Source organism: Nanorana parkeri, unplaced genomic scaffold (assembly GCF_000935625.1).
Source record: "Nanorana parkeri isolate BGI_ZX_2015 unplaced genomic scaffold, ASM93562v1 scaffold107, whole genome shotgun sequence".
NCBI lineage: Eukaryota > Metazoa > Chordata > Amphibia > Anura > Dicroglossidae > Nanorana > Nanorana parkeri.
The window spans coordinates 1,252,644-1,268,467 of NW_017306375.1; the positions used below are offsets into that span (position 1 = coordinate 1,252,644).

General features: G+C 41.0%; 1 protein-coding gene across 1 annotated transcript in view; it reads left to right on the forward strand.

The window, feature by feature from the left end:
• ARHGEF37 (Rho guanine nucleotide exchange factor 37) overlaps positions 1-13,632 on the forward strand; it is a 55,932-nt gene extending 42,300 nt beyond the window's left edge. Inside the window, exon 13 of the mRNA XM_018553042.1 lies at positions 13,383-13,632. Within this exon, the coding sequence (XP_018408544.1) occupies positions 13,383-13,592 (210 nt within the window). The 3' untranslated portion in view covers positions 13,593-13,632. The remainder of the gene's footprint in view (positions 1-13,382) is intronic.
• The last annotated feature ends 2,192 nt before the right edge of the window (positions 13,633-15,824 follow it).

The following is a 15,824-nucleotide window of genomic DNA, read 5'->3' on the forward strand; positions in this document are numbered from 1 at the left end:
GGGGGGGGGGAATCAGAAATCAGATTAGAACACCTTATCTGATCAGTACTGTTTTTACTTTAGGACCACAAGTGAACAGCACAAATGTCTGAGGGAGTTCAAGTCTTGCTTGTGCATCCAGCTGCCCTCTGCCTTCTAACTTTGTGTAGCTAATTGTGTAGCTCCAGTTATGTGAAGTCTGTATGAAATATCAGAATGGTTTGTAAAAAGATAAAAGGCGTTGACATTGAAACCAAAACTGGAAGAGAGAGAAATGATTTGAAATGATTTGTTTCCGAAGTTAAAGGATAAGTATTAGGAGAGTAAAATATACTGTCACGTGCCGGCTTCATATACCAAGAGCTGAGCTATCATGAACTGCAGTCACCACTCCCCGCAGGGATTCCCCCTTCCCCTCTCTGTTCCTCCAGCCCTCATTGGAGGGACAGACAGGGGATGGGGTGGGTACAGCTGGCTCTGGCTCTAGAGAGTCAGAGCCATCTGTCAATTAGGCAGCTGGATGGATCCCAACAATACTGTTAGGATCCTTCCCGGCTGCAGCACATTGTGGACAGTAGCGTCCTATATGCTGACTTTGGGTCTCAGGAGTAGATTAGTGTGTGTACTCCTGTGACCCAAAAGAGAAGCAAAGCCAAAAAAAGGTCTGGACTTACTTTCCTTTTAAAATAAACACATTTTTGTTTTTATTTTTCCATTTTATTTCCTATTCAATGTAAATCCTAGCATATGCTTACTTTACGGCTCATTCACACCATCTGCGTTCAGGCTGCGCTGGCAATTCTTTCCAGCGCTGCCCGAATGCAAGACAAGGCTATTTCTCTTAACATGGGTTGTTATAGTTCACACCACTGCGTCCCGGGGGGGAGGGGGTGGGGGGTGCACCTAAAAGAAAATATGTCATGCAGTACAACCATATTTCACCACTGTGAGCCCATTGAACTTGGGACATTTTAATAAAGTCCTAACAAAAAAACGAAGAAACAGTGCAATGCGGCTCGATCGAATACATCGGCACTGTCCGGGCACATGCATGCGGTTGAGCATGGCTGCTGGTGTGAAAAAGCCCCAAAACCTCTTACTTATTTATCTTACAAGAACAGGTACGGCATTTATTTTCTAGTTACTATCTTTGAACAATACATTTAAATGTAAAGAACATAATGTACATTTTATATAAGTTATAGAGAAGCTGAGTCATGCAAAGTCAGCTTGGTTATATCACCCAGTAATGTGACCAACTTGCAAAACAACAAATATTTTTAGACATATTTACTAAAGCAGCACAACGAGTAATTATGGTGTACACAGTGCACTAACATGTAGCATTGATCATTCCCAAGGTGCACGTATCTACAGCAAACACATAAATGACCTCAGCTAAATTAAAATGTGTCTATACCCAAAACTGCCAAAGTATACTACTTCCTGTTTTAGTTTTATTACTTCCTAGTCCTACTTTTCTACTTGTGGACCATTTCTCTAGTTCCTGGACAGCGATGCCGATGCTTCATCAGCATCTCTGTCCAGGAGAAAAATTTTACAACATGTTCCTTCAAATTTTTTCATCACTGATTGAAATCGATCATTGGTTTGACCCCATCAACAATCTGAAAGGCGAACAAAAATCTATTTCATTCATTCAAAGTTCTAACCGTGTATACCCCACTTTTGTTGCTCCTGTACAGCAGCACTCGGACTGAGAGAGTGAGGGGCTACATTTTAGCTTTAATTGTTGAAACAGAATATCCTAAACCTAGTTAGAGAAATTGCAGTGTCATAGTAAAAATTAGAGGATAATCAGAATCTCAGACAGCATTGCCCCTGCAATGGATTGATCCCTGACCTACTCTATTCAAATTGGAGACAGTTTGGCCTAATTGTAAATCAGATTATCTTTTAATGTTGTTTAGCTTTGATCAGACCTGTAGAGGGTTCACCTGTGTGCACAAATGTAGTTCCCTTTTTACAGGGGCATCTATACATTTTTCGCCCACTGAGGCGACCAGTGTGGGGGTGTAGTTGGGGGCGGCAGGTTGGTGCATGATACTGCAGCGGAGCGAGGGTGATGTTGATGGTACCTCTGTCTGGCATCCCCCCAGCTGACTTCACTGGTTGCCAGGAGCTGAGTGGGATGACAGTGGGTGGCAGGTGCAAAGAGATGCCAACTAAGGCACAGCATCAGGCTGCCTCATTATAGGGATAGCCCTGCCTGTATATCTCTGTTGCCACCAGTACTACTTTGCACATCATTTCTATGCTTGTATAATTTTTTTCCAGATGCAAGAGAGAGCTCTATCATGTCTCGTAGTAAAGATTACCCGGACTTTAGAAAAAGATCTGTCATTTCTAGAGGCTCAGACCCTCAGCAAATATTTTTTTCTCCCAATTCACTATTGATTGGTAAGCTCTCTACAGGCTGTGTGGGGGGCTGTTCTGGAAAGAACTGTTATAGCCCCTGAAGGTCCCCTACCGTGCGATATTAAAATTAATTAATATATTACATGTACTGTTATCATTGTCATTCCATTCAATGTGTTTACAGCATTTACAGCTTGGTTTATAATTACCCTTAGTAACTGAGATCCAGGAGAAGCAGCGTGTTAGTATTTAAGATATGTGACTCATTTTCCTGATTATTAGAAAGACAGCAAGTATCAGAAAATAAGCTGACTGTGCCAGCCATCCACTGATGACTGGGCAGGCTTGCTTTTAGAGGTTTAGAGGCCAGATGCATAGTAGAGTGGATGTAGGATGCCAGATTAGCCATTCTAGTCTATGTTCCCGCTATGTCCGGACCAGATCTGGAGCAGATCTGCAAATGCAGTGCAGTGTTCATTTTTGCCGTGCTCTGTTTTTTTTTTTTGTTCGCTTAAAATGGACATTTGGGTGCAGTGCATTGCGTTCTAGTGCATTTGTGTGGATTTTTTTACATGCGCTCCAGTGCGTTCCAGGAAAAATTATACTCACCCGAACCTCAGAGCCGGCCAGCTGTCACGGTGTTTCCTCCAGCCTTTCTCCTCCTCAACATCGGAATGTTCCACAGCATCCTCATATTTATGCACAGTGTATAGAAGTGATGATTTACTGGATCTTAGACCACTGCAGAGGAGGGGAGAGAGAAATTCCAGGAACCGGTCATAAAAGAAGCCAGCTCAAAGCTTTGGGTGAGTACATCTTTTTTCTAGGGATGCACCGATATATCGGCTGCCGAAACACATCGGCCGAACAAATTGCACTTTTGGCAGAATGCAAAAAGTGCAATTTTCCTGCCGATTTCCTCCCTGCTGGCCGCTGCTCTGTGTCCCAGCGGGGAGGAGAGAAACTGTGATAGCTGAGTGCTGCGGGACAAGAGCACTGTGAGGGGTCGGTGTCTCCTCCCACACCGCTCAGCCTCCTATCACAGTCCAGCAGTGCGGTGTGGGGCCGGAGACAGGCTGCGCTGTCACAGGAGTCTGAGCTCTCCTCCCTACATCGCTCGCTCAGCCTCCTGTGACAGCTGTCAGAGAGGAGAGCAAGGTACAAACACTCAGCGATCAGAGATCGATGAGTGTTTGTAGATAATTGAGGACATGGTATGTGTACTATATCCTCAATTATGAATGAATGGGAGTGATCTGCATCACCTCCTGTTCATTCATAGTTGTGGTTATAGTAAACATACCATGTCCTCATGTTATCAATGAACAGGAACACTCGTAGAGGATTCCTGTTCATTGATAACAGGGGACACAGAAAAAGAGATTGAGGACTCTGTGTCCTCAATCTCTTTTTCTATTTCAAAAGGGAAATATCAGGGGTCTGTTTAGACCACTAATATTTCCCCGAAAACCCCAAAGAGTAAAGTAAAAAATAAAAATATGTAATAAAAAATGAATTAATAAATAAAAATTAAAAAGTTTATAAAAAAATTAATAAAAATAAAATATTTGAAAAATTTGAAAAAAAATTTGAAAAAAATTGACACTGCAAGGTTTTATAAACAAAATCCTGGCGTTCTTCTTTAAAAGAGAAGTATTGGTAGAGAAAAATATACTCTTCCCAATTGTTTTGGGCTGGTGTGGGACACTGCATCTGTCACACACCGGCTCCATATATCAAAAGCTAAGCGATCACAAATCACAGTCACCACTCTCCGCAGGGATTCCCCCTTCTCTCTCTGTTTTTCAGCACTCATTGGAGGGACAGACAGGGGAGGGGGCAGGCACAGCTGGTTCTGGCTCCAGATAGGCAGAGCCAGATGTCAATTAGGCAGCCGGTTGGATCCCAACAACATTGTGGAGAGCCTTCCTGGCTGCAGCGCGGCTCTGCCCTGTTAAGATATAGTGAACAGTAGCCCTCTATATTCTGACTTTGGGTCACAGGAGTAGATTAGCAAATGTACTGCTGTGGCCCAAAAGCGAAGCAAAGCCAACAAAGGTTTGACATTTTTAAAATGTCTTTTTTTTCCATTTTCTTTCCTATACAGGGCAAGTCCTAACATATGTTTAAAAAACTATTTCTCTTACAAGTACAGATAAGAAATGTGTCTTCCAGCTGCTATCTTTGAACAATACATTTTGATGCAAAGAACAATTAAAAAGTTTATAAAAAAATTAATAAAAATAAAATATTTGAAAAATTTGAAAAAAAATTTGAAAAAAATTGACACTGCAAGGTTTTATAAACAAAATCCTGGCGTTCTTCTTTAAAAGAGAAGTATTGGTAGAGAAAAATATACTCTTCCCAATTGTTTTGGGCTGGTGTGGGACACTGCATCTGTCACACACCGGCTCCATATATCAAAAGCTAAGCGATCACAAATCACAGTCACCACTCTCCGCAGGGATTCCCCCTTCTCTCTCTGTTTTTCAGCACTCATTGGAGGGACAGACAGGGGAGGGGGCAGGCACAGCTGGTTCTGGCTCCAGATAGGCAGAGCCAGATGTCAATTAGGCAGCCGGTTGGATCCCAACAACATTGTGGAGAGCCTTCCTGGCTGCAGCGCGGCTCTGCCCTGTTAAGATATAGTGAACAGTAGCCCTCTATATTCTGACTTTGGGTCACAGGAGTAGATTAGCAAATGTACTGCTGTGGCCCAAAAGCGAAGCAAAGCCAACAAAGGTTTGACATTATTTCATTTTTAAAATGTCTTTTTTTTCCATTTTCTTTCCTATACAGGGCAAGTCCTAACATATGTTTAAAAAACTATTTCTCTTACAAGTACAGATAAGAAATGTGTCTTCCAGCTGCTATCTTTGAACAATACATTTTGATGCAAAGAACATAATGTACATTCTATACAAGTTTTAGAGAAGCTGAGTCATGCAGTCAGCTTGGTTATATCATCCAGTAATGTGACCAAAATATGTTTTCAATGCTTCAGCTAAAGACTGTGAGATTCATGTCGCCTACTAGCAAAACAACAAATATTTTAGACTTATTTACTAAAGCAGCACAAAGAGCAGTTTATTGATATTTTAAATCTTTATACCAAGACAATAAAGAACAATAACATAGAGGAAACAGTGGCCCAGGCTCTATGTTATCAGAATAACAAAGGGAACAAGAATATATAACAGAAACAGAAACCAATATAAACACCGGTATGAAGTGACATATAGGCAATAACCAGTAATGCTACACAACATTGAAGAAGTGATGTGAAGTGAAATACTAGTAGGGGGCAGTGTCCCAACACTAGGGGGGAACAGAGGATAATACGGACATAATACCGCTACCCAATTAGTATATATTTACGTACAAACACATCTCCTGAGATCTTTATGTCCGGGAAAGTTGCCTACTACAGTACATGAGAAAATATCACCCAACTAGAACATACAAAGTACAGACATACAAAGGACTGAGATCGCTTGTAAGCTTGGAAAGAGAAAAATGGAAAAGTAGAGAGAAAAAGGGGAGGGAGGAAAAGAAGAGAAAGAAAAATAAAGGGAGTGGAAAGGTGAGACAAGCGTTCCCACTAAATTCCCTTCATGGTATAAGACCCCCCTCTCTCCTCCTAACAGGGGGGATCCGAAGCACGAATTTTATCCCAAGTACACTGACCACTTCAGCATACTCTAGAATTCCTATGCCTATGGTCAGGGCGCTAAGGCCCAACTACATCCCTCTCTGAGTCACAGTATCAACATAATATCAACATAAGCAGTACATTCATCAGTTGTCTTGCACTGTATCCAACACACGTGGTTGTAAATTTGGCCAGTTTGTCACGGGAGATGTAAATGAATTTTTCCATATCCTGGACTTTGTTAAATCTCTTAAACCACTCATCCACTGAAGGGACCCGTAGGGAATGCCAATGGACAAGACCCAGTCAGGTTTTAATGCTCTCTGGAGCTCCATTAGAGAATTTCCAATCATATTCTGTTCTGGGGACAACAACAGGAAGTGAGGAAAAAATCTGTTACAGGGAAACAGACAACAATAAAAAGCTGGCAGATGTTCTAGCATTTCCTTCTTATCTTGCTGCTAGAGAGATTTCCCCGCACCTCCTGTTCTGGGGACAACCTTTTGCCAGACAGGAAGTAAAGAAATCTTACTAACGGATCTTCTTATGGCAGCAACACCTGACAGAAGTCTTTCCACACACTAAAACTAATATCAATGCTTTTGTTTTAGATACATTTTAATAATAGTGATATGAAATCATATTAGATGTTTCGGAGTACTGCACTATTGCTCCCTGCAATGCCTAATTAAATGAGCCTACACATGTTAATTATGTCACTTCAGACAAATAGCTAAAAACAAGATTTAAATACATGCAAGCTGCCAAAGTAATATACTACTTTCTGTTTTAGTTTTATTGCCTCCTAATAATTTTTTCTACTTGTGGACCATTTCTCTACTAACTGGACAGAGGTGCTGGAAGGAAAGGAAAGTGACCCAATGAGATGCCCCCTTGAGGCAACCAACTCAGGCTGCCTCAAGATAAGGATAGCCCTGCCTGTATATCTCTGTTGCCATCAGTACTACTTTTCACATAAATTCTATGCTTGATTCATTTTTTCAGATGTTAGAGAGAGCACTATCCTCTCTCATAGTAAAGATTCCACAGGCTGTAGAAAATGATCTGTAATTTCTAGTGGCTCAGATTTTTTTCTTCCAATCCACAATTAATTGGGATGCTTCTACAGGCTGTGAAGGACTGTGCTGGAAAGAAATGGTATAGTCCCTGAAGGTCCCCTACAGTGCTATATTAAAATGAATCAATATATCACATGTACTGTTATCATTGTCAATCCATTCCATGTGTTAGCTGCATTTACAGATTGGACTATAATTACACTGACAGAGCTATTCACTAAAGGGTGAAGAGCTGGAGAAGGAAGAAGTAAACAATCTAGAACAACATTGCTGAACTGGAAAGTGAGCTGAATTGGAGAATTTTTCCAAATCAGCTATTTTGTCTTAGATTGTTCACTTCTCCTGTCTTCACCAAACTCTTCACCTTTTAGTAAATAGACCTGTCAGTAACTGAGATCCTGGAGAAGCAGTGTGTTAGGTTTTAATATATGCACTGTGCTAAGGTGTAATGTGCATGGAGTGAAACATGGGACCCTCAGCAAGGGGCAGACACAAGAAGATTACAATGGCAGTATCCTTGAGTGATAATATAACCTGGCTGCTAATTAAACTTACTATTTGCCTCAGAACATGGATACTTCACTTGTAGAATTGCAGGCATTGTCCTCTGAATAATCTGGACATTCAGGTTGGCCATTGACAGCTCAATAATTACAATTGAGTCGCCAGGTTTAAGTACTGTTTCCGCCTATCAGGCTGCTTCTGTTTTCCAAAGGTGATAATGAGTACCTCAGGCAGTTGGAAGTGGTTATTATCATGCAAGGAGAATTTGCAACCTTTTGAAGATCTCCCAACAAGAAGACATGATCCTTTCCTCTAATACAGAGTGGAGGACATTATCATAGTGCTGCAATTGTACCACTGTCACTGCTGAGCAATTATCTTAACAGGTCCTGGTGCTTGGGTCCTTTTTTTAGAATGTGCAGGTATCTCCTGTCCATCGTTGTCAAAAGACTGGGCTAACCATGTAATTCACTATGCCTATGTACATACAGAGATACATTTTTTATTAGATTTAATTGGGTGTTGATATGTATTCTCTTACAAGTACAGATAAGGAATGTGTCTTCAGTTACTATCTTTGAACAATACATTTTAATGCAAAGAACATAATGTACATTCTATATAAGTTATAGAGAAGCTGAGTCATGCAAAGTCAGCTTGCTTTTATCTTCCAGTAATGTGACCAAAAGATGTTTCCAATGCTTTAGGTGAAGACTGGGAGATGCATGTTACCTACTCGCAAAACAACAAATATTTTAGACGTATTTACTAAAGCAGCACAAATACCAGTTATGGTGTACACAGTGCACTAACACGTAGCAGTGATCATTCCCAAGGTGCACGTAAATTACCTCAAATAAATTAAAGTGTGTCTATACCCAAAACTTTTTTTAGTGTTTTGTATAGATTAGGGAACTGTTAGAACCCCTGTCTGGTTTTATGCTCTCGGGGGCTCCATTAGAGAATTTCAGATCTGTTCTGGAGACAAGAAGAGGAAGTGAGGGAAAATCTGTAACAGTGAAACAGACAACAATAAAAACTGACATGTTCTAGCATTTGTCTTCTAATCTTGCTGCTAGAGAGATTTCCCCTCACTTCCAGCCCTGAAGATAGTCTTTTGCCAGACAGGAAGTTAAGAAATCTTAGTAAGGGATGCTCCAATGGGAGAAACACCTGACAGGAGTCTCAATCTTTCCCCAGACAACTGAAACTAATATAAACACTTTTGCTTTAGATACACTTTAACTACAGTAATGTGAAATCGGATTGGACAGTTTGGGCTACTGCACTATTACCAATGCTCCCTGCAGTGTCTTATTAAATGAGTCTACATATCATCACGTACCTGGTAGAGGACTGATTTAGATGAGGAGGCCTCCCTTGTGGCTCTTGTCTCACACCCCTGGAAGTGGGGACAGGGAGCGAGCAGACACAGAGGAGCGCGGGTGCCAAGGTGTTCAGGCCCAGTGCCCGGCAGAGTCCAGCAACAGGTTCCCTGGGAAGGGTAGACAGAGCTTGTAGACAGCTGAGGGATCAGCGTGGTGGCAGCAGAAACTGGAGCAAAGTCAAACAAGCCAGGGGTCAAAGCCACACGGTCAGCACGGTACAAAAGGAGCAGGCAGAGGCAGAATCCAGGAACAAGCAGAGGTCAAGGGCTGGCAGCAATCAGTCGAAGCCAAAGCAATCCGGGTCAAGGCAACAGGCACTCAAACTAGAAGGAACATAGGAGCACAAGCTGAAAGACCGTTCAGCACTGATATGTTGCGTGCACACTAGCGCATGTTTCTCGATAATACGGAAAGCACGCGAACCTCCGGCTATAGCCTTACGCATATGTTAATTACGTCACTGCAGACAAATAGCTAAATGCAAGACTCAAATACATACAAGCTGCCTAAGTATTCTACTTGCTGCTTTAGTTTCCATGTTTTACTTTTCTACCTTTGGACCATTTCTCTAGTAACTGGACAGAGGTGATGATGCTTTTTCATTGTGGCATAAGTAGGCAGGAGGTAGAACATAGAATACTAAATTGCAGAAATAAGTGTGTCACCTGCCTCACTGTGCAGTGTGGTAGACTGACTGAACAGGACTGGAAATCTTTTGGTAGGTAAAACAGTAAAGGTGTATGCATTTAAACGTATAAACTATATTTGGCTGTTTGCCTGGAGTTTTGCTTTAAATTCATCAGCTATTTGCTGTTCACATTGCTTGGATATAAGTGTTGCAGCTTCATATGTCTTGAAAAGATTGATACCATTATTTGTCTTTATTGTCTCTCTAGCTTTGGGGCAGAATTGGTAATTATGGTGGAGATATGTTGCCACTTGAGTAATAAGAAGAAGCCAGCATGTAATTCAGGTTAGCAGGAACCACACACGGACTGTTTTCTATAAAGTTGACCTTAATGCAGATAAAGCACAGTCACTGCTGTACTGGCCACTTAGGAGAAAACATATTTTGGATTCAAGTGTCAGAAACGTGTTGCACACAGAAGTTGACAGTATGACAATGTTTGCTTTAGGCTATCTTGTTTTGTACTTGTGTTGTCTGTGGTGACCAATGAGAATGGACAGAACCTGCAAACCCTTGGGAATTACAAAGTACAGATGGCAGAAAGAGGGAAAATATTCTTCACACTACATACTTAATAAATATGTATTAGAACCCTTTCACACGGCATTCCGATCAGTTCTGCCTGTCAGTTTTTCAGGCAGATCTAAGCAGAAGTCCAATGTTATTCTATGGGCAGCCGGATCTAAACAGACAGGCATCCAGTTACATCCGATTACCCCCCGAAAGTCCAATATAACAAACGGAACAAAGGTCTGTTTCATCAGACCTGTTTATGCCGGATCAGGGATAATCTGAATCCCCATAGACCAACATGGGTCTGGTTACATTTATTCCGAACTGCTCAGATCAGCGTGGGATCCATGTATGGATCTCCTCCTGATCAGAACTAAAGGCGCCCATGTGAAAGGGGCCTTAAAGTGAGAAGGATCGTTGCTACATATAGCAATTGCTTATTTTTTTACTTTTCAAAGTAACAACTGCTTATTGTTAATAGGGATGAATAAACTGGGCAAAGTTCATTGGGAGGTCTGCAAACCCTGAACATAGGGCCAAACCTTATTGAAGTTTATGGGAGTTGAATCGTTATTTTATTCTGGCTTTTCTAGGTTAATTTGTAGGTTATCATTAAAAAAAATGGCATGGATAGCTGGTCACTGCCATGGGAGGTCAGTGGGGAGAGGGTCTATTCATGAGACTTAACAGGCTTGTTGAGAATACACAAATCTTTTAAATAAATTAATTGGGGATGCCTTAAAGTGTAGTTCCACTTTTGCAGCCAAACTGGAATAACATCTACTTTATATTTGTTATATGTTCCTATTTACATAGCATTAAACCCAGGAAATAAATCATTAAATTGCATTCAAGTACTTTAACTATTAACAAAAATGTATCTTATTTGGGTATCACTCAGCTGTAGATCCTCAAATCATCTCTGAATTGGTGCTGACAGTGTCCTTACTTTTGGAGGGTGACTACCTTTGTTCCCCATGGTCCCTGTGTTTGTTGTAAAGTAGCCACCACTCCAAGCTTGCTATCGTGATAGACTACAATCTCATGTTTAGTTAGTTAATTTGAATTGAGATTGTAGTCCATCACAGGAGCGAGTTTAGAGCGGTGGCTACTTTACAACACACACAGAGACTATGGAGAACAAAAGTAGCCACCATGTAAATGGTAGGACAGTGTCAGCATGAATTTTAGAGATGATTTGAGGATCTACAGCTGAGTAATGCACAAATAAGATACAGTTTTGTTAATAGTTAACAATGGATGCTAATCACTTACAAAGGTGGAAATGGACTTTAAACACTGTCTGTCCTAACAAAGTGTTAAAGCCTTCCAGGCATTGTATGTTAATAAAAAAAAGCTCAGTCTGACCCTCAGTCTGACACTATAGTTTTACTTTTAAACTGCTCAGAGTAGCTTGGAATCTGCAGAAAGGCCTTCATCAAGAAATACAGTATCTAAAAATTCTTACAAATTATTTTTAGGTGTGCTGTGTGAATAGAAACACCTAAAAAATATATTGTGGGGTTTTCTAAAATTTGACTGCAAAAGTGGAATTATACTTCAAAACTGCATGAGAAGTTATGTCATAGTACGATGCAGTGCTTTAAAAGTGACATTTTAAAAAAGGGGGCAGTATGGGGTTCCCCTAAATTTAAAACCAGTCCCTTATCCAGGCATGTAGCCTGGGTAGCCAGAAAAGGGGGGGCAGGGAGCGTTCACCCCCTTTCTGAACTATACCCAGCAACCCACTGCACCACAACCACCACTACCGACTCAAAAAGCAATCTGTGTATACACGACTGGACCGATGTAAGCCAGGCTCAGGAGAATGTCCCAGAGGACCGAACCACAACCCGCAGGGTGAAAGGGATAGGAGTGATAGCCACAAAGGTCCCTATGTAAGCTATACTCCTAGACCAAAAAAGGGAGATAATACATAGGGGGTTATTCACTATGGAGCCAAAGTATACAGCCGTAGCTTTGGCTGATCCTTTGGCTCTCTTTGGCCATGATTTCTGATTCAAATTTGCTATGTCGGGTGGAGGTTTGCTAGGGTAGGGATGCAAATGTCCTAATAACTTACGTTATACATATTATGTAATGTTTTGTTGAAAAATAATAAGCACCATTGAAACTAGAAAAAAAGGGGGGGGGGCAGAGTGGGTTCAGTCCAAAATTTAAACCAAACCTTTATCTAGGCAGCCTTGGTGGCTAGGAAAGGTAGGGCAGCAAGTGTATACCTCCCCTCCCTCCTTTCTGTACCATACCAGGCCACATGCCTGTCAACATCAGAAAAGTACTTGCTGTCCCCCTCCCCAAACCCCCTCATCCTCTTGGGGACTGAATGTGGGGGGTGTGAAGAGGGACCTATAGGGGTCTAGAAGCCCCTTTAGGAAAATAGAACCCCCAGATATACACCCACTACCCAGGGTAATGAGTACAGTAGTAATAGTAAATAAAGAATCCCACTCCATGACAAAGTCCTTTAATTAAAAATAACATTCCCCCACCACACGAAAAAAATGAAAACTATATCCCCTGATTTAAATCGATCATCAGTCATATTGTCCAGCGATGTAAATTCCGCCACCCAACATGGTTTCCCTACCGCCACGATGATGTTGCTCCACTGCACTACCACCACAAAATTATAGAATTTCTGGAGCTACTGGAATGTAAACAAGAGGGCCTGGGTGACATCACTGATCAATATGTTCATGGCCATATTGGAACAATGACATCACCTGAGATCCCAGGCTGCTTTGTTTACATTCACCAGCAAGGAACTCAAGGTGGGTGAAATGGCCAGATATGGTTAGTTTGTTTAGTGGTTCGCTGTACTGCAAACAGGCTGGGTTTGGGTCGAACACGAGTACAAAGCTCATCCCTAATTGTTAAAGACTTTGTAAAACAAGCTTTACACTTTTGGATAGGCTTCTTTTTATACATTTTCAGTAACAGCATGTGTTTACTTCTCTGACAAAGCACAGCATGTGTTAGCTAAAACCCCCACTAATCTTCTGGAAATGCTTCCATAAAAAATTTTAGAGGTATATTTATAGCACATGCATAAAAATAATGCCAACTGTTCACAATGAAAAGGGATACGGTTAGTATTTCACTGATATCCAATCAGAAATGAAATGTCTATTTCCGGTGTCAATACATATGTAAATTATGTAATATAATAATGGCAATTTCTTCCCTTTCAGATTGTTGCCGGATACCCATTCACGGCTCGTAGTAATTATGAGGTCAGCATTATGGCTGGAGACCCTGTGAAAGTTCTGGAGCCACATGACAAAGAAGGACGCCCTGAATGGAGCCTGGTGGAAGTGAGCGGACAGAGGGGCTATGTACCCTCTAACTACCTAATCAGAGTAGCTGTGCAGGCAAACCGCAGGCCATAATTGGCCAATCACCCACATATAAGCTAATACTACTGTGAATCCTGAAAAAGAGGAGGTACACTACTACCAATCCCCTACACCCCCCCTCCCCTTCCAAGACCATGACTACTTGAATAGCGCTTTCCATGTCTCATTTTACTGTGATTTCGCAAGCATTCAGCAAACTGCTGTATATAAATGTGTGAGCAGAAACGTATCGTATACTTGCTTGCAGTTAAGAGTTAAGTAAAATAATATTGATTTTTTGCAATGTTGTCATCTTTACCAGAATACACAGAAGACTTCATATAATAAACATGCCAACTAAGCAAGCTTCATTTGTTGCAGACTCTGTTTATTGTAAATAGCTGGACTTTGCCCTGCTCTGCTACATACTATCTCCTTAAAGTGCTGATTTTTCAAAGCTGAATGCTTGTGGGAATTTGCAATGTGAGTGTGAAAGATTTTGCAATGTGAGTTTATATAATTTTTTTTATTAATAAACTAAAATGTAACTCTTAGTCCTTAATAGAGGATCATGACTATATCAGTTTGCTGGCTGCAAATATTTCTGTACTGTAAAGCCAACTGAAAGCAAGATTATTATAGGATGGAAAATATAGAAAACATGTTTGATATGTTAACAATCATGGAAGAAGGAATTTTATTAAGCAGATTATCTATCGATAGCCTTATAGTGAAGTAGGCCATAGCATGAGATTTGAGTTCAGAGTGGTCAAGTCAGTGAAATGATTTTAACTGGCAGCTCACTGGTGAGCTGGTCCTTAATACTGGAGACAACAGTGCCACATTCTCTGCAGCATTCCCATGTGGGCCCAGGGAAGCTTAATGGCACATTCCAGGGGACGTGACCTTGATTCTCTGGGCTCATAGGAAGTGGGTTTCAATCAAGTTGGGCATCAATTAACCCAGAAGAAGCCTGCTGCTGGACTTTAAAGCAATGAGTCTGTGGGGGACAGTGCAAGAATTACAATGCGTATTGCAGCGAAAGCAGCTTTTTTAGGGCCTGGGCAATTTTATTTTAAATACCTAAAAGCTAGATTGCGGTTTTTGATTATTCCTTAACCAGAAACGTAACCTTTACCTGACCTTAAAAATTGATCCTATGCCCAACCTTAACACTTGACCCAAGCCAGCCTAAGCCTTAAGCTAACCCCTAACACTAAATTAACCCCTAAATATATCTATATTTACCTTATTAGTAGCTGAAAATACACAGTCCCATACCTACATCTCAGTGGCAAGATAACAGTACCAAAAACAATTGATTTGCATGGCGGGAGCTAACAACTTACCTACATCTACTAGGAGCGGTTACATTGTACATTTTCACCCATCTAATTAATAGATAACTAATGTAGCTTTTTCTTTGGTGCACTGGAGGTGCGGAAGAGAAGGTGCCCATTCCCTCCCATCTGGTGTTTTCACAGAGTGGTTCCGCTCGGAAGTACACACTCGGTGCTAAAGAACATAGAGGGGGGTGTCAACATATTAGAGGGCATGCCTTCTATATACAGATATCACTCTGTATGCATGGTGCACCTTGTGTGGGGGCAGACATACTTTTTTTTTTTTATTAAACAATAACATTAGAAGAAAAACTTTGGTATTACTTTTTTTTTTTGCTAGGAAAATATATCCAGGAAAAGAAAAACTTTAATACTGGGGGAATTCTGTTTATAGAAACATACGTTGTGGCAGCCACTGTAATACTTGCAATAAACTTTCCTTGCATACCAAACTAGACTGTTCTGTCTCCCATTATCCGAGTTGTAACAAACACAGACTCACTGTTTACCTGTAACTGTGTACAACATTGTAATAACTATTGCTACTGTAGACTCTTATATTTAGATAAGCTGTATTCTTATTAACAAAGATTGCTGTGGCTTACACAGCAACAATGAGCAGCTCAGACTACGCTTATGTGGGTTGTTAGTAAGTTCACAAAGAGGCGTTGTGTCTGCTGAGCACAAAGACGTTTCCCAGTCACACATAAACAGTGTCTGATATTAACAATCTCCTCAATTCCTACTCTATGCTTGTGGCTAGAGAACATTCCTAGGAGTACAGACCTTTTCTGATATCCTACACCATGAATACAGCACACCCAAATACACCCCAATGCTTATTATAGTGTAGGTTTTGCAGTGTTTTGCTCTACCATAAATGTTGCCTTCAGTGTCTGGCCCACGGTGATCAATGAAGACCAGTTGAGTTCCAAGGTTTCCA